The sequence below is a fragment of the Phyllostomus discolor genome, chromosome 5 (assembly GCF_004126475.2).
Source record: "Phyllostomus discolor isolate MPI-MPIP mPhyDis1 chromosome 5, mPhyDis1.pri.v3, whole genome shotgun sequence".
Taxonomy (NCBI): domain Eukaryota; kingdom Metazoa; phylum Chordata; class Mammalia; order Chiroptera; family Phyllostomidae; genus Phyllostomus; species Phyllostomus discolor.
This window is the reverse complement of record NC_040907.2, coordinates 174,477,579-174,501,550: the sequence shown is the minus strand read 5'-3', so window position 1 is coordinate 174,501,550 and position 23,972 is coordinate 174,477,579. Positions and strand designations below refer to the sequence as shown.

Genomic DNA, 23,972 nt, shown 5'->3' with positions numbered 1-23,972 from the left:
CGCCCAGGGGGCGTGGCCTTGAGTTCTAACAGGTGCCTTTCCCTGCTCTCCTGACCCTGACAAGCCGTGCCAGGGAGGGTGGCTCTCTGCGAGGCTGATGGCAGCTCGCCCCTTCCCCACCACACAGACGCCCTGGTGGCTGCAGAGGCCCCTGCGTGGGGGTGGGGCTCAGGTTCCCGTGGGGTCGGAGGGCACAAAACCCAGCCCACCTCGCGCATTCATCCCCGGGCCCTCGAGGCTCAGGGTGAACCAGGCCACCCCAGCGACCCCGTGGCGTCCGGCGCGCCGATCTCCCTGAGGCTGCCGAGGCTGGTCGGAACGGACTCGGGACCTGCCGTCACACTTCTTTATGTAACAAATGTCAGCTCTGCGTGTCTATCCATCTGGTCGTATGCTTTACAATGCTAAAAATAAGGCTGTTTTCTTTTAAAAATGTAACCGCCCAGCTCCAGTTGGGGAGAGCTGCAAGAACACGCTGGAGGCCCTTTCTGCTCGGGGCCCTCTCCGAGGAGGGAGCACCGAGGTGGGCTGGGGAAGCGAAGCCCCCCCCCAACGGAAGGGGATGCTCCAACAGGGCCCGCTGCCCCCGCCAGCTCCTCTGCCAGCTCCTCTGCCAGCAGCAGCGGCCCGTGGGGCCCGGGACTCTGCATTTCCAAGCAGCCCCAGGAGAGGCCAGCGCTGCTGGCCTGTGGCCGCACTCCAGTGCCCGGCAGGCGTGATTGCTGAGTGGCGACTGGACTCGGTCCCCCGGGCACCACCCCGACCCAAGATGGCGGGGTCGGAAGGTTGCAGACGGGGCCCCCGCACGGCGGCCGTGCGCCGTATCTCTTTCAGCTTTGTTCCCGTTTCCGAGTCGTTCCCGGGTCTCTCCCCTCGGGCGTTGCCTGTCACCCGTGCAACCGAACTGCGGCTGGCATTTTGGGCCCCTGACACGGCAGCCCGAACCTCTGCCTCTACTGGGCCCCTCCCTCGGGGGCCACCCGGGAGGCGGTCTTCCTGAGGGCTGTGTCTAGACGCCGCAGGTCCTGCCCCCACAACCCTGGGCCTTGCTGTGGGGTGCTGATGGGGTGCCCTCTGCCACACCTGGCAGCCCCTCCCGGGGAGGCCCCGGGCCTCAGGCCCTCTCTTCAGGGCCCTCTTGAGCAGGTTGGTTCCCCTGTTGAGCGCCTGTGGCCGTGGCCCCGGCACCCTTGCTGGCAGGAAGCTCGGAGTGGGGTGCCGCCTCCCCCCCAGGGGTGGGCACCCACTGGCCGGGTGCCCGGGAGGACGTGCTGGGCTCCTCTCTGTTCCCCAGACGCCGGGCGGTCCGGCACGCCGAATGGTTTCAATGACGAAAATTAGAGACAATTCGGGAGAAGCTGTAATTAATGAAATTACTGTTATTTTTAAAAACTGGGATGCAAGCTTCATCAAAAAAAGTTTTTCGCCTTGACCTAAAATCTGTTGTTTTAAAAACCGAGGCGTCGAACGGAAGTCAGTGTGGCTGGGAGGGGAGAGCAGGGCCTGGGGCTGGCTCGCTGCGGTCTGGCTCCCCCGGCTGTGAGACAGGCCGATTCCCCTGGTCCCCGGGGTCCCTGAGTGTGACCCCGGCGCCCCACTGCCCCTGCCCCCCACAGCCCGTTGGTCTCCACGTGCTGCCGGCTCGGGTGCGGGCCCCTGAGGACCGAGAGAAAGCCCTGCCCGACGACTTCTCTGAGTTGCGAACCCGAGGAGATGGCGTGGGTGGGAGTCAGCGTCACCCCCGACTTATTAAAAATAGGAGCTGAGCACACTCCGCTTCGCACGGCCGTGTGAGAGCCGGCTTCGGAAAGGTCTCTCTGCCTTCGGAACTCGCGTCACGACGCCTCGTGCTCCTGTGCACGGGAGGGAGCAGCGGGCAGTCGTGGCTTCTCCCTGGGTTTACTGGGCGTGGCCGGGCTCTCGAGCCTGCTGGGCACCGCCTCAGTTCCTTCTTGCTCGTACTGCTGGGCAGGTGGGGAGGCCTGCCGTGGCGGTCGGTGCCTCTTCCCCGGGCCCTCGGGCCCTCCCCGGTCAGCTGCCCGCCTTCCCGCAGCACCGGGGCCCCCGCGGCACCGAGGTTGTCAAACCTGACCCTGTGCGGGCCCCTGGGGCCCGATGTGAGTTACTTGTTGCTGGAAATGAGCTACCACACCACTTAGTGACTTAACAGCCGTTTTTATTAGTTCCTGTGATTCTCTGGGCCGGGAATGTTGACCGGGCCCGGTGGGGACAGGTCTCACCACCCCAATGTCCACGGTGGCTTTCTCAGGGCGCCTCCCTCGATGCTGGAACAGCCTGAGGCCGGGGCCACGGAGGGACCACCCAGACTCACGTCCCGACGCCCCAGCCCCGACTGCCGGCCGCCCTCCCAGTCACCCACCTGCTCATTGACACCCCCCGCCCAGCACCTGGTGGCTGAAATCAGCAAGTGACACCACATGGTTTCCGAGTCGGCCACTCAGGAGAGGCTCACCCGTGGGCCTGGCGCAGGCCCCTCGTGAGGCTGCAGGTGGGTGTCGGCCTGGCTGCCAGCACCCGAGGGCTCCCCCGGGACTGGTGGACTGGCTCCCGGACCGGGTCCCCTGCGGGGCTGGCCGCTGGAGGCCTCCGTGCCTCACGAGGGCACCTCTCCGCCGGCCGCTGGCGCGCCCTCACACGTGGCCGTGCCCCCCCGCCCCGTGACGTGGTGCGTTTAGGACCCGGGTGTGAAGTCGCACACTGTCACTGCCACCGCATCCTGCGCGTCAGAGACGAGCCCCGCCGCGCAGCCCTCACTCGCAGGGAGGGAATGGGCGCTGCCGCTTGGCGGCCAGTAATACCGCAGAACCTGAGGACGGACTTCGAGTGACCACAGTGGTCCCCTGCAGCCGCAGGGCCGCACCCTGTCCCCAGGTCTCGGCCGTGGGAGAGCAGGACTCCCGCCCGGGGGCCCACCAGCGGCTGTCCCGGGGTCGCGTTTGCTGGGTCGTCCCTATCCCGTCCTTGTTTGCCCTGCTGTCGGAGTATCCACCTCAATATGGTCCCTGGGCCTTGTGTTAGCTCCTTGGGCAGAAAGGGCGGTTTGCACAGCCAGCTCGTGGCAGAGACAGGGAAGGGGAGAAGAGACGCAGCCGAACAACCAGGTGCACGGGACGGGTGGGTCGGAACCCCAGAGCTGCCCCGCCCCATCGGGCTGGGCGTGGCTCCATGCAGCTGGAACCCAGGGGTGGGCCCGGTGACCAGACCTGCAAGGTGCCGGGGCAGCCAGTGGGGCAGCGGTGGGCTGGCAGCCAGGCACGCAGGGCCGCCGGCACCGAGAAGGGACCCTCGAGTGTTCTCCTCCACGGCGGCTCTCGAAGAGGGCACCGTGGGACACTCACGGTGGGTTGGTGTGGATGTACAAACGTGTTCCTTTTAGAACCTTCTCCTCTGTCATCTGGGTCCCTGTGCCCTTCTCCCAGAGCCCTCAGCAGCTAGAACGTGCCTCCCCCAACCCAGGCTCCGTCCGGCCCCCCACCTCCCCACCTCAGCCTGCTGGCTGGCCCCGGGGCTCCTGTCCAGGGCCACCTCGCTATGGGAACCGGAGAGAGAGACGGCCAGCACTTCCTGCGTCCGTGTGGCTGTGGCCACCGCACCGGCCTGTCGGCTGGGTGTGGTTATTAATAGCCGTCTCTGTGCTCTTAGACGTGTCCTGGTTTGGATGATAAATCGTACGGCCGCCCGTCCAGCCGCCTGACACCGTTGCCCGGTGAGCCATCTTCCTTTGTGGCTTTTCGTTACGTAACCAAGTGGCAAGCAGCAGCCGCGAGACGCCCGGGGGCTTATGTAAACTCGGCACCAGTGCGAGACCCGTGTGCCGTCTGCCACGCCGCCTCTCCCTGCACACCCGAACTCGGCCAGAGCACGCGCCGCTTTCAAAAGGCTGTGCCCCGGTGGACGTGCTGCAGAAAGTCCTAGGTTTACGGAGCCGCCAGGGAGGCACCCCGGGAGCGCTCCTCCGTCCCTCCCCCGCCCTACCCCCACCCCCCGCTGTTCCCGCCCCGAGGGGGGCTGGGGCGCCTCTTCGGACTGGTGAGCAGACACCGACACGTGATTGCGTTGGCCAGGGAAGCGGATCGATGGAGCAACCTCGAGTGTGTGTGTGTGACGAGGGTGATTGACAGACAGACAGATTTAGGGGAATCAGCTCCCGTGGTGCGGGGGGTCCCGGAGAGGCCAGCGCCAGGGTCCGGCCCGAGTCTGCAGGCCTGAGACGGTGGAGTGGCGGGCCTCCCTCCGTGAAGGGCCCAAGGAGAGGAGGTAAGGCCCCAGCTCCACAGCGGGCAGGCTCAGGGTGGGCTCCCCTCCCTCCCGTCCGGGTCTCGTCCGGGCGTCTCAGCCTTCTGTGACTCAGTCCTCTGTGACAGACAGTCCCCCATCCACACCCTGTTGCTGAGGGGCCCCTGCCCACGTGTGGGTCCCCCCACAGCCAGGGGCAGGGCCCCCGCCTGTTTGACCTGAGCTGTGTGTGTGGCCTCGGCCGGGGCACGGGCACCTGCCACTGTGCCCCACCCGAGGTGGGTGTGGGCCCAACTAGACGGCACCCCTGTGCGCCCAAGGCCACGCGCAGCGGCGAGCACACGGCACCGTGCAGAACAGCGGGCGTGGGAACCTGAGCACGGCCCGCCAGCACCACACGCATGACTCCCCCTGAGCACGGAGAGGCCCCCGGGAGGACGCGCCGCAGGCTCCTCGTGTGACCAGCGCGGCAGCAGAGACACCGGTCTGTCACCCGGGGGGCGGGGCTCAGGGGTGCGGGGCTCTGGGGGGCGGGGAGCTCAGGTTTCCTGACCCGCTGCTGAGCCCTGGGTGTGCCCACTTCAACCCGTTAATGGGGCTGAATGCTCGTCACGGGTGCGTGTCTGTCTGTTGTGTGTTGCATGTCTGATGGGCGCGAACCGAAAGCTTACGGAATATTCTAGAAGCACCAGTGCTGGGGCCCCCACCCAGAAATCCTGCCCCGCGGCTCTGAGCAGCACGGCGCCCATGCCCGGAGGCCAGGGTGGTGTGGGCCTGGTTCTAGGAACCGCGGGTCCCAGGGCGAGACATGGCTCCAGTGGCCCCGGATCACTCGTGACTGCGCACACGCGTGCCCTCATTCCTGCTTCCTGGGCCCGAGTGACCTCTGCCTGTAACGCCTGTTGCCCCCTCAATGCCCCCCCCAACTCCAGGCCCCAAATCCTGACCTCCAGGGAGCGTCCCCAGGCCCAGGGCCCTGCCCTGGGCTGTCCCAGCCTGGATCCCTGCCCCCATCCGTAGGGCGTGGGCTCTCTCTGACCTGGTGGCCCCGGGAGGCCTTCTCAGCAGCTCAGAGGACGCAGAGCTGTCCGAGGTGCCGGCCTGGGTGGCGGCACGGCAGGCCCCAAGCCCGGGCCCCGGTCCCTGGGCCCGGGCCCAGCTGTGAGCTCCGTGAGGTGCCAGACTCACGTTTCAGAATGTCGATGCCTCATTCCCCAGCTCCCAAGGGTGGGCGGGCGAACCACAGGTCTGTGTCTCCCCGGGGTGGGGGGTGCATCGTGCAGCCGCTGGGAGCCGTGGAGCCAGTCAGCAGCTGCTGTGTTCTCCGTCGACCGGCCGAGCTGCGACCCCGCTCCCCTCTGCAGCCAGACCGCTCAAGGGCCCTTGGTCCTGCTGTGCCCGGTCCTTCTGCGCCCGGGTGGGACTTGTCCCCACGGCCCCAAGCTCTGTGGGGCCCCTCCCGCCGGGCTGGGCCTAGTGCCCAGTGCCCAGCCCTCCTCGCTCCTGTCCACTCGAGGGCAGACTGGACACTGTGGACTCTCCCCCGTCCCCTGTGGCCCACAGGACGCCCACTGCCCCGATGCCCCGCCCCCGGCTCCTCAGGCTGGAGCACCTCGGCCCCCCCGTACACTCACACATCGGTGATCTCAGGCTTCAAACGCCGTCTACACGCCGACTCCCGGTTTGACCCCCCCAACAGGCCCCCCCCCCACATTCCAGACCGTTCCGTCCTGCCTCAGTCGTCCCACCGCCTCTCCCGCGTGTCTCGCAGGTGTTTCAAATCCAGCACGTCTGACCCACCCCGTCCCTTGCTCTGGCCCGAGAGGGGCCCGGGCCGTCGGCAGAGCAGCCACACCTCCCTGCTCCGCCCAGAGCCCAGAGCGGCCGCCTGCCAGGCGCGTGGGTGGCCGGGCGGTGCAGTGGTCCGACGAGAGCATGGCCCACCACGTCTCCACAAAGCCCACGTCAGCACTGTGGCCCCGGCCCGCGCCTGCTCTGCTCCCCCCAGTGGGGGCTCTGCTGTGACGTGGGAAGGGGTTCGGTTTGTGGGTGCTGATGTCCTTCCTCCCGCCTCTCCCACTGAGGGCCAGCTGGGGCGACAGTGGCCGGCCAGCCCTGGGAGGGAGGCCTCGGGGGACCTGACGCCCTTTGGAAGGGTCGGGGCCGCAGGGCCCAGCGTGGGGCTGCATCCAGGGGTGCCGGGGGTGCCACCCCACCCACCGTGTTCTCCGTCCAGGGGCAAAGGCTGTGGCTCTAGGGGACCAGGCTCAGGGCCACCCCACCTCTCCAGGTGACCAGAGCCTGTGGCCATTGCGCGGCCAGACTCCAGCTTCTGTCCGTCCTCGCCGACGGTCCCGCCTTCTGCGGTGGACGAGCCGTCTGCTCCAGGCTGTGGGAGCAGTGAGTGCAGGCCCGATGCTCGGGGGGACCGTCCAGGAGAGCTGGGCTGCAGGGCGAGGCAGGTGGGGGGGGCGAGTGTAGGCAAGGAGTTGGGGGAGGCACAGAGGGGACTGCACCCCCTTCAGGCGAACATGACGGGTGCGTCTTGGCAGCTGCAGGCGCCGCTGCCCGGAAGCCTCTCCCCAGGTCAGTTCGGGAACTCGTGTGCGGGCTGGTTATGAGACACGAGTCGGACGAGAGCCGGGATGCCGGATGACAGGCGGGTGGGTGCCCTGTGTCCAGGCCGGGCCTCCACGGAGGGTCCTGGTGCCTCCTGGGGACCTCGGGGGGACCTCCGCAGGCTGAGCGGGCGGCCGGGCAGGATAGCGGGGCGTCGGCCACGCCGACCCGGGCTGGCTCCGCACGCTTGGCATCGGGTGGGCGGGGCAGTCCGAGTAGTGGGCCGGCCCGAGCACCGTGGGGCGTCGGCAGCACCCCTGGCCCTATGCACAGAGGCTGGTGGCCCACGTCTGCACGGGTGACAGTTAATCCCTCCTCAGACACGGCCACACATCTCCGCTGTGCTGAGCTGCGAGAACGGCCCCCGGCAGGGAGGTGCCGTCGGGCCACGGCTGACGGCCGGGGGTCGGGGTTGATTGGCATCATCTCCAGGAGGTCCTGCCCCTGACACCAGGGCCTCCGCTGGCCTGGCAGACGGGGCCAAAGAGGCGCCCAGAGGGACAGCCCCAGGGCAGCCTCAGGGCCAGACCAGGGCCTGCGACCCGCGCGGCTGCACAGCCTGGCCCCACAGGCCGGTTTCACCAACGCCAAGGCCTGCTCGGGGGAGGGGGGGCTCCGGGTGGACCGCCCTGACGCCATCTCAGCTGTCCCGGGAGCTGTGGGTCTGCATGAGTGTGCGTGTGAGCACAAGTGTGTGTGCAAACGTGTGTGAGTACAAGCGTGTGCACTACCCTGTGTGGACGTGAGCACAGTGTGTGGACGCGTGTGCGTGTGAGCAGAGCAGGGCGTGGATGTGTGTGGGTGTGCACGTGTTGAGTGTGCAAGTGTGCGATTGCATGGATGTGTTTATGAGCGTGTGACTGTGAATGTGGGCACACACGTATTTGCATGTGTGAGATGTGTTTGCGTGACTTGTGTGTGTGAGAGACTGTGTTTGCACCTGTGCACGGGGAGGGAAGTAGCGGCCGAGAGCCGTCGCTCAGTCCAGTGGGGGCCGGTCCCGGCCTGCCTGCGGGCTGCCCTGGCCGTCCACTCCGCGTGGACCGCTTTGCCCATGGAGGTGCGAGGGCCCGAGGTGGCACTGCCTGCTGCCCCTGATGGCACTTCTCTCCGCCTCTGAGAAGTGGCTGGCATCGTGGTGGCCCGGTGTTTGGGGGAGGCAAGGCCGACCATGGTCATCGTCCACCCTCGGGCTCGGCCTCCCGTCCCCTTCTCTGTTTGGGTGACAGGAAGGTGGACTGTCCGCCTCCTGCTGCCAGCCTCTGGCTCACTGGGGCGGGAGGTCAGGAATGGCCGTCCTGTGAGCTCGGTGGACCTGGGGCCGTGTGGCTGTGTCCCGCTGTCTGCTGCAGGGTCGGTGCCGAGGGCTGGGAGGTAATACGGTTGGATTAGCTTGCCTTGCCACGCCCCTGAGCCCCCGGAAGGCAGGGGCGACGGGCAGCGCCCTGTCCCGAGGTCTCCTGGCCTTGGGCAGCTGAGTCCCTGCCCTCTTGCCGGGGGACAGATCTTCCGCCACAAATGCAGTCTTACAGCGAGAGCATCGTGGGCTGAGAAAGTGGAGGGGACAGGGTCACCGGGCGCTGGGCGGTCCTGGCTTTGGACCCACGTGGGCGTGTCCAGTGGACTCTCTGGGAACTGTAACAAAATGAACTCTGATTCCTTTTAATTAAAGAAAAATGCAATGCCCCAGAGAAGACACATTTGCTCATCCGCCGACCGAGTTAATTGAAAGGTTCAGAAAGTCTCCGTTAATTACCACTTCCTCTCCGGCGGTTCTGTGGCTCCGGGTGAGGTGCGGGCCCTCGGTTGATCCCCGGCCTCCCGGTGTTCCAGCAGTGCCCAGCATCCAGCGGAGGATGGACCCCCGCGGGGGGGGGGGGGCTAGGGCAGCAGGTCCGAGGGGCGGCGCCTTCTACCCGCCGTGCCCTGGGGGCGGGGCCCACACGACCGCTCCGGGAAACCCCTGCGGCGGCTCCGGGCTCCCCAGGGCCCTGTCTGAGCCGAGCACTCAGCGCCAGCCTGTGGAACGGGGCGAAGTGGCCGGGAAGAGAGAACGGACGAGCCCCGTGTGAGGAGGCGGGGCTCCGCAGTCCAGGGCCAGGAGCGGAAAGAGTTACTTTTAGGGATGGTGTTACTGTCGCGGAATTTACATCGCCCGGAGCCCATCGATTTCAAGGACGTGATGCAAGGAGTCCCGGGGGACGGGTCAGCCCTGCGACCCCCGCTGCAGTCCAGGGGGCCGTCCCCGTCGCCCCGGAGAGGTGCCTGCGCCCCCCTGCTGCCCCCCGTGGTGCGCGGAGCTGCCCTCGGCCCTCCTGCCCTTGCAGTGCCCAGCGGTGACCTTGGAAAAGGACTTTTCGTTTGCCGAAGCCCGGTCTTCATCAGCGTCTTCCTTACGTTGGCCCTTGTTGCGTCGTCTCAGGGAAGAACCCGCCCAACTGTTCAGGGTCACAAAGATGTTCTCCTCCGCCTGCTTGTGGGATGTTTCGGGTCCCAGATGATAACATTTGTTTGTGTTCCATTCCCTGTTGGTTTGGGTATGGATCTGAAGGAAGGACCCTGGCGTCCTCTCTCTCTCTAATTCTCTTTCTTTGTCTCTCTGTCTTTCTCCTTCCCCCTCCCCCCTCCCTCCCCCTCCTGCCCCCGAGTGTCCGTCTGTGTGACCCAGCACTCCTTGCTGAAGGGACTGTCCTTCCCACTGAGGCCCCCGGCCCCTTTCTCGAAAGCCAGCTGCACCGTAACCGTGGGTCCCTCTCTGGACCCTGTTCTGTCTCGTTGCTCTGAGTCCCTCTCACACCGAGCCACGCCGGACCGGTGGCCGCAGCTTCCCGGTGAGCCCTGCGGGCAGGTGCATGCTCCTCCCAACCTGTCTGGACTCTCCCGGACTCGCTGCCTCTGCACGTGTGGGTCAGAACCGGCGTGTGCGTCCCCAGGAGCAGCGGGCCGGGGTGTCGACAGGACTCACCGGCCGACTCGGAGAGGAGGGACCGCCGCATTCCTCAGTCCGTGAGCGGGGCGTGGCATCGGCCTTCCGTCCCGCCCCCACTGCGTCGTGGTGGTCCGCGGGCCAGCGTTGCGCCTGTGGACTCTCCCCTGCGCGTCTTGTACTTTCAGAACTATAAACTGCCGCGTGTTGGCTGCGCCCTGAAGCCTTGCGGGACGCACCCGTCCCGGGGTCTGGTCTGCGGATTTCCTAGGGTCTCCCCGCCACAGCCGCGCCCCTCGCGCTCCCGAGGCGGGGCACTTTCGTCGCTGGCGTTGTTCACGTCCCCTGCACCGCCCGCGTCCCGGGCGCCGGATCTCGGAGGGGCCTGCAGCGTCCTCGGCGTTGGCCGAGCGGTCCGGGAGGTCCGGAGCCAGACCGAGGGGTCTGCCCTCCCCGGTGTGCTCGGAGGTGGGGGTGCTGCTGTTTTACAGTCGCCGACGGTTGTGGGGCCGTGTCCCATGCCACTTCCGAGCCAGTGGAGGGGACCCGATGGCTTTCCTCCGGAGCACCGGCCTGGCACCGCCGGACTCGACGGCCAACCGTGTCGTCAGCGGCCTCCCCCTGCCCCCCCGGGCCTTGGCGGGGAGGGGGCGCTGCTCTGGGTTTTCCATTCTCCTGCGTCCGGGTCTCGTTTCGCTCTGGGGCGAGCGCCGCCGACCGTTCTCCGAGAGCCTCTGCGAAGCCAGTGCTGCTTCCGCCCGACGTGTCTGTCGCTGGGTTCCGCAGGGAAGCCGTCCCAGCCTGGGGTCCCGGGGCGGGGGGCGGCTTTAATGCCCATGGTTTCTCGGGCAGCCACTTGGTCTCCAGGTCTCCGCCGTTCTCCCACCAGCTCGGCCACTTGTGTGTCTCTCAGGGTGGGATCCGTCCGGTCCGTCCCGGCCGTTGGTGCAAAGCCACGCCGCGCCCCTTCGTAGGGTCGCGTTCTCTCCTCCTCCCGTCGGGGCCGGTCTGCCCTCCGCTGCCTCCCGTCTGGTTTCGCCGCCCACGTCCCGGCTGCTCCCGGCGGCTGCCGTCGCGTTCACTCCGCAGGGTCCCTTCCATGCCTCCCACCTTCACCCGAGGGCAGCGCCCCCTTCCCCGCTGGCGACCGGGCTCCCTGCCTGGAGGTCCGTGGGACTTTGACCTGGACCCTTCTCTCCCTTCCAGTTCACACTGGCGGATCCGCTTGTTTTCACCCCCTCTGTGTCCTCGAAGGCGAGGCGGCTGTGTCATAAACACTGTGGGGTTGAGTCACACTTTTTAAAACAGATTTTACTTACTTATTTTCAGAGAGAGAGGAACGGAGGGAGAGAAGGAGAGAAACATCCACGTGTGGTTGCCTCTTGGACGCCCCCTAGTGGGGTCCTGGCCTGCAACCCAGGCGTATGCCCTGACTGGGAATCAAACCGGCGACCCTTTGGTGTGCATGCTGGCGCTCAATCCACGGAGCCACCCCAGCCAGGGCTTGAGTCTGACTGTTTAAAATCCAGTCTGAAAATGCCTGCTTTTTAGCTGGACGGTTAATCCACTCACTGGAGTGGAAGCCTCGGTGGGCTTCCACTCGGTTTGAGTCTGCCATCCTGCTGTTCTTCCTGTTTCCCACCTGGTGTCGTCCGCCGTCGGTGCCCCCGAGTCCAGACGGGACGGTCCTGGGTGGCGGCGCCTTGCTCCCCGTCCGCCCAGCACCTCGGGTCCCGGCCGCGGCCCTCCTGCTGCTCACCTGCAGGAGAAGGCCGGTGGGTCAGCGTGGAGTCTGCTCGGGATGGCCTTGCGGCCTGGGGCTGCCCCTTTCCACCTTCTCCACGGTGAGTGGCCCCTGCTGACCTGCTCCCACTGGGGCCCCGGGTAGCAGGAGCGTGGTCAGGAGTTCTCGGGCCTCTGTGGTCCCAGGCTCTTCACCGCCCTGTCCCTGCGTCCACCACACGCCTCCTTGCAGTTGGCCGGCAGGGACGCCCCCAGGGCCTCGGCAGCAAGTCCCGGAGCTTGGGGACCCTAACAAGGAAGGAGACCCTGCTCTGCACCACACAGGCAGGGGGTGCTGCTGGTCCAGTCCTCCTGTCCTGGCTGCCCCGCCACCGCTGAGCCCCCTTCTCCTCTGGGACCCCGGGACTTCAGCTGGGCGGGGCCCACTGGGCAAGGAGCAGTCAGTCTGGGGGTGGGCTCCCCGGGACAGTGTGGAGAGAGTGGGAGCCATCTGGGGTCGGTGGGGTGGGGGTGGGTGGCAACAGCCGGTGGCCTCGAAGCCACCCCACAGCCAGACTGCTGCCCCGTGCCCGGGCCCTCTCCATGGCAGCCCCTGAGCCTTGCTCTGCCCTCCGGTGGCCCCCAGCTCCTGGGACCAGCTGTGTCCCCTGGGGACACGACTCAGAGAGAGGAGGAGGAGGAGCCCGGGCTGTTTGGGGGCTGGTGGTCCTGGAGCCCTGGGAGGGTGACTCGGGCCTTTTCTGCGCCTGCCCCCGGCTCTGGGGCTCTGCCGGGGCACCCGAGGCCAGGGAGGGGTCGAGAGAGTCTGCTTTTTTCTGGAGCGCCACGGTGGGTGGCCCTGGGAGGCCCAGAGGAAGCGGACCATGGGGGCCTCTGAAGCAGCCCGGCTCCTTCTGAGCCCGGCGGGCGAGGGCCGCCCCCGGGGGAGCCGTCCTCGGGCAGGCGTGGGGAGGAGGGTTTAGGCGCAGACCAGGGGTCCCCTGATGTGTGGGTCACTGGCCAGCAGTGATCACGGAACGCTGTGGATGGTTCGTCGAAAAACACGCGAGAAAAAAAACATGCACAGAGACAGACCAGTTTCTGTGGGGAAGTAGGGACGAAATGGCCACCCCCCCTAGTGGGGAGCGTGTCCATTTACCGTCCATACCTGCTTTTATTGGGCTCATTTTGCATAATAATTCAGGTAAAGTACAGTACTCATCAGGAGGAAGTAAGGAACTATAGAAAACAAGGAACTCTGCCGGTCTATTGAGTCGGGGTCAAAGAGCTGTAAGACTTTGAGGAACCAACTAACTTCCTCCTTGGACCCCTCTCATTCAACTGAGAGCATTCTAAACAAAGAAGGTTTCACAGGAATTTACATAGTCTTCCTCAGGCCTGATCACCTGGGGAATCCCCCCTTTCCAGCACAGAGCGGCACCACCCTGTCATTGTTTCAGGCTTAGGTGGAGCAAGGGAACTAAGGCAGCCAAGAGATAAGGAGATTTTCTCCCAGGCGATGAGAACTCAGGCTACATCAAAGCCGAGGATCGAGGGTCCATCACCCCCTTTTGCTGCAGCCCCCCAAGTCCTTTTGGGGGCCTCCCAAAGTGATCGTGCCTGTCTTAGGTCGTTCCCCCCTTGGGGAATCTTGCCCGTCTTTGGCTAACCGACCAAGCTTTTTGGGGTTCAGTTATGAATAAAGCAGCAGAAGCAGCACTCCTGTCAGGGAGATAAGCTTTTGACTCCTTGCTGGCTTACGGTTCCAAGGGTGTTCCCTCAGCCTTAGCCTAGGCGGGGGTTTCAGCTTCTGATACCTGTCAGGGCGGTTCCCAACAGTCCCCCCTCGTGGGGGGTGGAGGGCGGGGGTGGGAAGTTCCTCTTGGAGATGCGAGTGGGGCGGGCACGTCCCCTCCAGTCCCCCCCCCCCACCCCCTGGGGCCTCCGGGAACTGAGGCACCGGGTCCTGACCCCTCAGTTTCTCCCCCCGTCAGGGTCAGTTGCCGGTGGGGGGGGGTCTTCTGCTTTCGGCAGCCTGTGGCCAGCATGAACCGTCTCCCCACCTGCCGCCCCGAGTGGGAAGCTCCTGTGGCTGCGGCGTCACCTCCTTGGAGCCCTGTTCTCCGAATGACGTTTTCGTTCCCTCCACTGCGTTTCCAGCCTGGGTTCCGGGACCACACGGCGCGGGTGGGTGGGTGGGGGGGCGCACGAGGACGCCTTGCTCTGGGTTTGAAAAAGCCGGTCCTATCCCGCTGGAGAGACGTCGTCCAGCCCCTTCAGGCCGGAGCGCGCAAACCAGCTTTCTTCCCCTCGGGGGCAGGGGTCTTGCTGCGTACCTTGGCTACAGCGGGGCCGGCTGTTTTTATGTCTAATAAGCAGGGGACCGTAAGGAAGAAAACGGAGGAGAGCCCGCCCTCGCACGCCCGGGCAGCCCCGTCGGAATAAAAGGGGACCCGCAGGCGAGGTCCGGGCCTTCGCACAGGCTCCGCCCCCAGGGCCCTCCCACTTACGCGAACCTCACGTGGCCTCCACGCGGCCTTATCCTGGTGGCACAGGAAGCCCCCGGTGTTTGCTGTCTACACGGCTTTCCCAGTCACATCTGCCACGGGGCCCTGTGACCCGCACCTGGCCGGTCTGGGGACCGTGAGGCTGTGAGCGTTGCCGGGTGCTGATCTTGAGGAGTTTTTGCGTGGGGGGGCCTCACAGTATCGGCACCACCACCCGAAGCGCGGAGCCCCGGACCGCATCTGCGGCGGCTCCCAGGCGGGCCGGTCTGCACCCGCACCGCACCTCCCGCTCTGGGCGCACCCAGGCCTCTCCCTGGCGCCTCCTCGTGGCGAGGACCGACGCGCGCACATGGGGAGGGAGGTGACCGCCGGCCAGGCATCTGCCTTTTCCGCTGGGCTGGCTTTCTCTCTGGTTTGTTTAGGTTTCTTGTAATTAAAGACTTACCCTCATGTGTCACATGTATTGCAAATGCCTTTACCCCGTTGTTACCCATTTGGTAGTATTTTGATTTTTTGAAAATTTATTTTTTTTCTAGGCGAAAGCCTTAACGTTTTTTACGGATGGAACCCACCCGCCGGAGGGAGCCTTTCCTTGGTGGCTCCTGCGGGGGGGAGGGGTGTCCCACTCAGACAGGCCTCTCTCCTTCCAGAGTCTCGAGCACCCTCACCCTCATCCGTTTCTTCGTAGAACTCATGGGCTCATTGTGCCTGAGGCCCGTGGGCCACAGGCCACTCAGCTCTCTGTGACACCCCTCCCGGCCGCCCAGCGGAGGCTGGCGGGGTCTCCAGGCTCCGAGCCTTCCACAGAGGAAGAAACCGCTCGGGCCGCAGGAGAGGCGGGACCCCCAGGTTCCGGAGAGGCCAGAGGCCTGTGTGTGGTCCCGGCAGACCCCCGCCTGGCACCGTGCGCAAGGAAGCAGCGTAGGGCCCTGGCTTCTCCCCAGAGACTTGTGGGAGGGCCGCCCTGTCCCACCCCCCGGCGGTCTCCGGTGCTGGCCGAGGCTGCCATCCCGCAAACCGCACCGCCTCGCTCCCGAGGGAAGGCGGCGCGCAGCCCCGCCCGGCCCTTCCGGCTCCTATTTTTGGAAACACAGGAGAGCAGAAGCCTTAGGCCCCCTCCAAGTAACGCCTGTCCTTAGTTCCATCCACTGGGGCCTGGAAGAGGCCCGCCCCTTTCCCAGGACGCCAGTTCAGCCTGCCGAGCGACATCCCGGCCGTTCCCTTGGAGACCAGGGGTTTGCTCCGCGCGGTGGGGACCGGAGGGGGAGGGGCCTGTCTGGGTCGCCCGGGAAACCAGCCCGGGAGCCGCTGCACTGCGTCCCTGCCCCTGCGCGAGTGGTGTGCGCAGGCAGCCCGCGTGACTCCATCTGAGCGCCTGGGAGCCAGCGCAGGGTGAAGGCCCCGGCCTGGGCGGGGGGACTCCCCGGAGGGGGAGGGTGGAGGCTCGTGGGCGCCGACTCAAACCGGCCCCCCTAAAGAAAGGACCGGCTTTTCCGTATCTCACGATTCTCCTTAAAAACCTCCTCTGTTAATCCTTCCCTGGACGTTTCTCCTGTTCTTCGCTGCCGTTCCCTAGGGGAGCGTCTGCCTTCTGGTTTCCGTGAACTGGAGAAACCGGTGACCAGAGCACCGTTCTCCAGAGACGCTGTCCCGACAGGGAGTGGGCCAGGCTCCAGGCTGGTGCCCAGCTCTGGGCGGCACCCCCAGGCCCCTCCCCACGCTGCCGCAGCCACAGCCCCAGGGAGGCCGGGGCGAGTGCCCAGTCGGCCGGGACTCCCGGGTTCTCTCCCCACAGAAGGTGCAACAACATTGCTCCCTCGCAAGGCCCCGGGGCAGGAGGGGAGATGGCCTGGAGGCTGGCGGTCCCTCATGGAAGGGCCCCGTCGTGTTAGGGGCTGGGCCCTCGGGGCGCAGGGGCCGTGGGCTGATTCCTTAGGGTTCCCGTCATGGCCGTCACCTCCGGTTTTCCCTCCTCTGAAGTGCGGTTGGTGTCCCCGCTGGAGATTCAGGCCCGGCCAGGCTCCTGGGGAGGAGGTCCCAGCCTGCAGGGGCCTGGGGGTGTCGGGGGCCCTCCCTGGTCCAGTGAGCGTTTTCCCGGACAGGCCAGTGCCCAAGGGTCCGAGGCCTGCACATGCGGTGAGGCTCTTGTTCAGAAAGGGGGCAGGGCCCGGCCGGCTGTGAGCCCGCGTCTCCCGGCCCGGAGCCTCGGGGGAGTGTCCGCTGGAGGTGTGGCCCCCCGCCCGCAGCGCCAACCACCAGGCGATTTATTAACCTTTAAACATCGACTTCCCATAAAAATTCGCAAATCTGTTTCCAAAGGATCGGCAGGAAATGAAACCATGTGCGCACCGTGAGGCAGAGGTTAGGACAGGGCCTTGTCCACGGCGATGCTGCCTGGTTCTGTTTCCCCGGACGAAGCGGGGGGCCCGGGCAGCTGCTCCCCAGGCAAGCAGAGCCCTCGCCACGCGGACCGCCCCTCAGCCTGGGACGTTGGAGCCACAGGAGCTGTCCCCCCCCACCACACCCCCGAGTCCTGGCTTCAGGGAACCCAGGGGCTCCGTGGGGCAGGGCAGGGCAGGCTGTGCTGGGGCGTGGGCAGCCCTGGGGCTGTGGGGTCTCCGCCCAGCGGGCAGGACCTCTGCTGTCCTCCGGCCACTGGGAGCGGCCTGGCCGTGTTCTGCCGGACGAGCGAGCCCTTGGGTTTGAGACGGACACCGCTCTCGCCGTGGGCCTGGACTCCAGCCCGGATACGCACCAAGTCTCGCGAACACTGGGGCCCACTCCCTGTTCTCAGCACTTCCCAGTCTCAGCAGCCAAGGCCCCGAGGCCCCGAGTCCGGCCAGGAGCCCTCCCGGTGGGGCCGCCCCGCTGGCCTGGGGCCGGGTCGGTGCGGGGCGGCGGCCTTTGCCTTCTGCCCTTCGCTCTTCCCTCATTCCCTCCTCACGTGCTCCCAGGCCTGCGCTGGGCGTGGGGGACGGGCTTGGGGCTGCAGGGGACTTCGAGGCACCCCCAGGCCCCAGGTGACACGGCAGTCACCCCAGCCTGGGTCCGCCCCGTCGGGAGGCTGCTCTGTGGGCGAGGTGTCCTGTGGTTACAGCGGGTGTAACCCGCGCTGGGAAGTGGGGAAGGCTGAGCACACGGCAACCGGTCTCGGTGAACACTCGGGACGCCAGTGACGGTGGGCGGCCGGGCACGGGGGCCCCAGCTGCCCCACCCCCGAGTGGTGCCCCCAGGCAGGGGCGCTCCCAGGCAGAGGGCGCAGGAGGGCCTGGCAGCTCTCACTTGGTGAGCTGCCACCGCGGAGAGACACTGGGCGGTCTTGTCAGCTCCGGAGCGGCCTTCACGCCTCGGGGACAGATCCGCCCGGCCTCCCAGCCGCCAGCAGGGAGGAGGCGGCCCTCAGCGGCGGCGCCTCGGGGGTGCTAAGTGGCTGCGAGGCCCCACGCTGCCTGCACTCGCTTCTCCCCAGCGCCCTGCCCGCCCCCGCAGCGGCTCGCGGGACGGCCTGAGTCACACACACACGTGTGCACGCACACAGGGGGAAGATCGGGCTCAGCAGCAGCACCCACAGGCGGCATCTCTGCCTGCAGCTCGGAAACTGCCAGGATCCCAGAGCCTCAAGCGAAGGCCCTGGGTTGGGCGAGTCCATCGGAGCAACCAGCGGGCCCGCGCCAGCGGGCCGAGTGCGGGCCTCCCGTGCCCCCCACTGGGCGTGCGCACGAGGATGGCTACCAGCACACGCACACACACACAGAGCTGCCCCCCCGGAACACACCGGCACGTGCACCACATGCAGGCACATGCAGATGTGCACACGTGCACCACAGAAGGCACGCCGGCACAAAGTGCACAGGTCACATGCACACGTGTACACATAAGATGCACACGCAGACACACGTGCATGCACAGCCGCGGGCACACACCGGGGTCACCGGAAGCAGACGTGTGTCCTGGGCTGTGCGCACTCATCCCGTTTGGGTCGGGCTTTAAGGGACCTGAGAAGGACACCCGGGCCTGAGCTCTACACCCCTATTCCAAAGTGGGGGCTCCCCGGGGCGGCGGGTCTGCTCAGCACAGCCCGAGCCCAGGGCACACTCGTGGTCACTGGAGAAGCTGTGTGGGGGACGAGGGGCCGGGGGACCTGGGGCTGGGCTGGGGGTCCCAAAAGGGGGACGTTCTGCGGGCACAGGTGCGGGCACAGGTGAGCAGACGGCAGAGTTTCTGGGCTGGCCCAGGCTGCTCCCCAGGCCGAGCCGGCTGGGCGGGGTGGCTCAGTCTCAGGCCCAACCTGCTCCCCGCCGGGCCCCCCCCCCCCCGTGGGCTCCGGGCGGCCCGCCTCGCGGTGGCAGCTCCGTGCAGCAGGGATGGGGAGGGGCTCGGCGCCACTGCCCTCACCCGACCCGGCCACGCCGCCTGCTTGCTGCCCCAGCTCCCGGCTCCCAGGTGAGACAGCCGAGGGCCGCAGGTGACTCACCCTGGTGGGTCCACGGCTGTGCTCCCCGCATCAAACCCCCACAAAGTGGGGTTCCCATGAGCTGAGGCCTTGGGCAGTGCTGAGGAGGGAGAGGGCTGGGAAGATGGGGTGCAGTGGGGTCAGGGGTCCAGGGGGCTGAGGATGGCCTGGCGGACAGGAGGCCTGGGGGTGGAGCCCAGCAGGGGGTTGGCGGAGGGAGGGCTGCCAGGGACTTGGGGGTGGCAGCCCCCAGGCTGGGGCTGCCCATCTGCCCACCTGCTCGGAGACACGGAGGCCTGGCAGAGGGTGGAGCCCACCTGGTCCAGGGCTGCTCTTCCCTGACCAGTCCCCTCGCTGCCCTACTGGCCACACCCGCCTCGGGGCTCGGGGTTCAGGGCTCAGCGGCGGCCCAGGCCTGTGTCTCCCCCTCCTCGTCCCCGGCCCCCACCCAGCTCCCGGCCCTCAGAGCTCTCCGGTTCGCCCCTGCGCCCTGGGCTGGTTCCCTGGCTGGGGCGGGGTGGAGTGCACAGTGGTGCTGGGGGCCTGTCCCTGCTGGGGGTGCTGGCAGGGGCGCTCGGTGGGGGCCTTGGACAGCAGGAGCCCCTGCCCCCTGTCCCGGGTGACCCCCCTCAGGACCGGGAGGAGCTGGGCCCGGCAAGCAGGACTGCTGTAGGAGCTGGTGGTTGCTGAGCCTCGAAGTTAGGAGTGCCTCCAGTGCGTCTGAGGCTGTCGTCCTGAACCCCGAAACACAGGTCCAGCTGGTCCGGACCCAACAGGACCCGGACACATGCTGGTCGTCTGAGAAGTTACCCCCGAGCGTGTTTTTGAGCCAAAGCTTTGCTGGAAGGCTGTGTGGGGGTGGCTCCAGGAGCCGCTCGCCCGGCCTGCGGACAGGGGCACCCGCTGGCTCCTGGCTTGTGGTCATGCAGAGTCCTGGGCTTTGGTGCCTCCCCGGGCCCCAGAACCAGGACTGTTCTGGACCAAGGCCCCCAGCTGCCTCAGGTCTGTCTCCGGCCTGGCTCACAGCCCGGCTGTGTTTGTGCCCCAGAGATTTCAGGGTGCCGGCCTGGCTCCTGCCCACGGGCTGGGCTGTGCAGGGGAGGGGCCTCAGGTGCCTGGAGCCCGAGGGCGTGGGGGGAAGACACCCGGGCTGGTAGCACCCTGCCTGGGGCCGAGCGGGGTGGAAGGGGAGAGCCGAAGCCCGTGCAGGCGGAGGGGCCCTGTCCTCCGTCCCGTGCGCAGCAGAGCAGGCGCTGGTTCAGAACGGAGCCGGGAGCCCGCAGAGCGTGGTTGGACCCCGCCCCCTCCTCGGGGGCTGACATGGGCCGCGCTGTGCGTGGGGGGGCAGGGCAGGTTGTGACAGGCAGGGAAGCAGCCGTTCCCAAGGTCCCCTTTCTCCGGGAGGGGCTCGCTGTCCTGCTCTGTCCACGAATCGGCAGAAGTAGGAACTCGGGCGGTTCCTCACGGGCCTGTGGGCCTGGCCTCAGAGAGGCGGGGCTCCGGGGATGAACCCCGGGCTGGTGCAGGCTCCCCCCAGAAACATCCAGTGACCCCTCAGGGCAAATCCCTCCCCCGCCCAGGAGACTCAGCAGGAGGCTGAGGTCCTGCCCCGGAGGTCCCGGCAGCCCCCCCGTAAGGCCCGGGGCCTCCTGTTTGTGGGTCTGTGTTGGTCGGGACCAGCTTCCTGGGGAGGGGGCTCCCCTGGGCTCCTGCGGCTGCAGCTGAGGGGCCCCTTCCATGCCATCCTGTCCGCAGGTGGGTGGCCCGGCCCTGCCCACAAGGAGCCCGGGAAGAGGGGGCTGCATGGCCCCCAGGCCCCACCCCTCCCCTTGGCTCCGGCCTCCCCTCTTTGCACGGGAGCTGGAGCTCCTCAGCCTGCAGCCAGCACCTGGCCGGAGCCTCGGGGGGCCCGGGGGTGGCCGCAGGGGGAGCCGGTGGGGGCACCAGGCCTTCTCGCCAGCCGGCCTGACCCCTCCTGTTCCGTCCACAGTGAACTTCGACCACTTCCAGATCCTGCGGGCCATCGGCAAGGGCAGCTTCGGCAAGGTAAGGTGGCGCCCAGGAGGGGCCTGGTGGGGCCTCGGTGTCAGATGCCCCTCTGCTCAGCCCACCTGCTGCCGAGGGGCAGGCCCACCCGCGTCTGCCGGTGCGGGTGGGGGGTGTGCCTCCCGGTCAGCAGGCCAGCGATGCTGGGGCACAGTGGGCTGTCCCTGGGCTCACCGGTGCTGGGACGACTTAGCCCAGGCTGCCGCAGAGCACACAGCCTGCACAGCTGCCAGGCCGTGGGGGGCTGAGATCCCAACACCCCCTCTCTGTCGGTGCCAAGGCTGCTCTGGCATGGAGCGGCGTCCCGGCCCTGGGGCAGCTGCACGGCCCCCCTCGAGCCCCCACCCGGGCCGGCTCGGAGCCTGCCCCCCCCATCTCCTCTCGACCCCCCCGCCCCCCGGACGGCTGCCCTGTTGTGTCCAGAGATCGGGGCAGTCACAGCTCAAAGGGGCTCAACGTGCTCTCTGCCAAGGCCGCAGTCAGCCCCTGGACGCAGCCCGGACGGGTCTGTTGTAAAGGAACCGCTTCCTTTCAGCCGTGGGGTGGGGGGCTCCACAGGTAAGTCCCCCCCACGCAGGTGTCCGGGTGCTGCTGCTTTGATCTCTGGGCCTTTGGGAGGGGTCGCACGGAACTCGAACGCCATCGATCGGCTCCCCTCACCGGGTTACGAAAGAGCCGCCAAGGCCCAGGGTGGTGCAGCCGAGCAAACCGGCCCGGTACAGGAACCCGCCACGCCGCTCTTCCCGGCAAGAGAGAGGGGGCAGCACCTCTGGGTGGCCGCCCACAGGGCCACGGTGGCCAAGCAAACGAGGCAGCACGGCCGGCACCCTCAGAGTCCGTGCTTCTCAGCACCCCCCACCCCGGTCCTGTCTGCCACCGTCCGTGGGAGCCAAGTCCCCACTGCCAACCCGCAGCGCAGTTCAGCTGAGGGGGCCGGCGCACGGGGTGGGGACCGGTCCCCCCGGGAGGCACGGGGATTTGCCAACAGCAGCTGCTGTACGCAGAGGCTGCCTGGGGGCCGGGCCCTGGCCAGGGGGCCCCTCATTTGTTCCCCAACACCCCTGCGAGCCGGCTGCAGCTCCCAGCCCTGGGAGGGAATGCAGGGGTGGACAACGGTGCCGCCACTGTCCGCCCGGGGCCTGGCTGGGGTGGGACGCGGGCTCCAGCTCAGGTGGCCCGGGTGCACGGGGGACGCACGTCCGGCCACGTCCCCACCCGGTCCCCGCCCCGCCCGCAGGTGTGCATCGTGCAGAAGCGGGACACAGGGAAGATGTACGCCATGAAGTACGTGAGCAAGCGGCAGTGCATCGAGCGGGACGAGGTCCGCAACGTGTTCCGGGAGCTGGAGGTCCTGCAGGGGCTGGAGCACGTCTTCCTGGTGAACCTCTGGTGCGCCCGCCCGCTGGGGAGCAGCACCCCCCCCCACGGGGCCGCCCACCCCTGCCCCTGCCCCTGGGCACCGGCAGCGCCCAGCCGCCCCCCCACCCCAGTTCACTCACAGCCCCCGCCCCAGTCCGCCCGCCGTCGGTGTCCACGGCACCCTGCGCTCGTGAGGGCCCCCACCCGCAGGACACCCAGCTTTCCCACAAAGGGGGCCTGGGGCCTGCAAGTTTCTGGCAGAAAGTTTGGGGGGCTGTTTCCCCCTCACGGGGGGGCTCCAGACCCGCCCCAGGAGGTGGGCACCTGCGGGCCGCGGCCTCCCTTCCCGCGGGAGCCGGGGTGCGGGCGGCCCCTGCCGTCGCTGTGCCAGGCCCTCCCCCCCCCGCAGGTACTCCTTCCAGGACGAGGAGGACATGTTCATGGTGGTGGACCTGCTGCTGGGCGGGGACCTGCGCTACCACCTGCAGCAGAGCGTGCAGTTCTCCGAGGACACCGTGCGGCTGTACGTGTGCGAGCTGGCGCTGGCCCTGGACTACCTGCGCGGGCAGCACATCATCCACAGGTGCGGGCCCTCCCCCGGCGGCACCCCAGGGGCCGGCACACACAGCCCTTGGGTCTCGGGGACCCCGCGGTCTGGCCCCGTTGGGGTGGCCTCCGCCTGGTCAGGGGGCCACAGGGCCCCGTTTGCCCTCCTGCCCTGGGCCGGGGGGCTCAAACCGACACCCAACGTCGGCCGGAAGCGGGTGGAGTGAGGGAGCGGAGCTGCATCTGCGGGACGCGAGCCCGTGGTGTGGTCCGCCCTGGAGTCCACGGCCTGGATTCCGGCCTCTCCGCCCCCGCAGCCTCTGCTGCCCCGGGCAGTGCAGACACCCACAGTGGCCCCAGCCCCAGCCCAGGCTCTGGGAGGGAGGGTCTGCCGGGGGGCTGCTTCTGCCTCGGGGGGCTTTGGCTCCCTCTGTGTCCGGGGCTGGGCTTTTCTCTGCTGTCTGCCTGGTCCAGAAGGTGGGGCGGAGGCCGCCCTCCCAGGGGCCAGGGGGGCTGGTCTGCGGGCTCTGTCCCCACGTTGTGTGGGGCCCTTGAGCCTCACCGGGGCCCACGGCAGGCCCCCTGCGGGGGAGTGCCCAGCCCTGTGGGGTCACGGGGTCACAGGGTCACGGGGCACACACAGGAAGGGCCTCTCCGCTCCCTGCTCTCCCCGCAGGGACGTCAAGCCCGACAACATTCTGCTGGATGAGCGAGGTGAGCAGGGGCTCGAGGCCGCGGGGAGGGGCGCCCCGGCCCCGGGGGGCGCCGCTGGTCCCTGGACAGCCTCCGGCCCTCGCTCCTCCCAGGACACGCGCACCTGACCGACTTCAACATCGCCACCATCATCAAGGACGGGGAGAGAGCGACCGCGCTGGCCGGGACCAAGCCGTACATGGGTGAGCGGCCCCCGCCCTGCCCCGCCCCGTCCCACAGGAGCCTGTGGCCAGGGGGCAGGTCAGAGTGCGGGGCAGCCACGTTTGACCGTGCAGGTGACGTGCGAGATCCTACGGGTGTGACAAGGAGACCCCTCGGCACACACGGTGGGCGGTGGGACCTGCCCGCGGGCCAGGCCGTCTGTGGGGAAGGGCCCCAGCCCCAGGTGCCAGCCCCGGGCCCGAGGGTCAGGGGTGCTCAGCCTCTCCTTCCATTTCTGGAAAGCTCCGGAGATCTTCCAGTCTTTCGTCAACGGCGGGACCGGCTACTCCTTCGAGGTGGACTGGTGGTCCGTGGGGGTGATGGCCTACGAACTGCTGCGGGGATGGGTACGGCTCCTCCGGCTCAGCTCCCCCTGCCCTGGGCCCCCGGCCCCAACCTGGCGGCACCCCAGGGTGGCCCCTGTCGGGGAGGGGGAGGCTGCCCTGCCCTGGCGCCCGCAGACACCTGTGCTGTCCATCATCGGGGACCCACACTGTTCACAGCCCCCCTGGGCGGGCGCCCGGTGCCTGGGCAGCAGCAGGGTGGAGAGTGCTGAGGTTTCCGGGGGGTGGCTGGGCCTGTGCACTGGGCACTGGGCACTAGGCACTGGGCCTGGAATGGC

The 23,972-nt window shown here is 67.8% G+C and overlaps 1 protein-coding gene across 1 annotated transcript in view; it reads left to right on the top strand.

Moving 5' to 3' along the window:
• Positions 1 to 23,972, top strand: part of STK32C (serine/threonine kinase 32C) — a 32,742-nt gene that overhangs the window by 4,631 nt on the left and 4,139 nt on the right. Inside the window, exons 2-7 of the mRNA XM_028512161.2 lie at positions 20,475 to 20,530; positions 21,768 to 21,919; positions 22,299 to 22,472; positions 23,112 to 23,149; positions 23,242 to 23,331; positions 23,594 to 23,697. Coding sequence (XP_028367962.1) covers positions 20,475 to 20,530; positions 21,768 to 21,919; positions 22,299 to 22,472; positions 23,112 to 23,149; positions 23,242 to 23,331; positions 23,594 to 23,697 — 614 coding nt within the window. The remainder of the gene's footprint in view (positions 1 to 20,474; positions 20,531 to 21,767; positions 21,920 to 22,298; positions 22,473 to 23,111; positions 23,150 to 23,241; positions 23,332 to 23,593; positions 23,698 to 23,972) is intronic.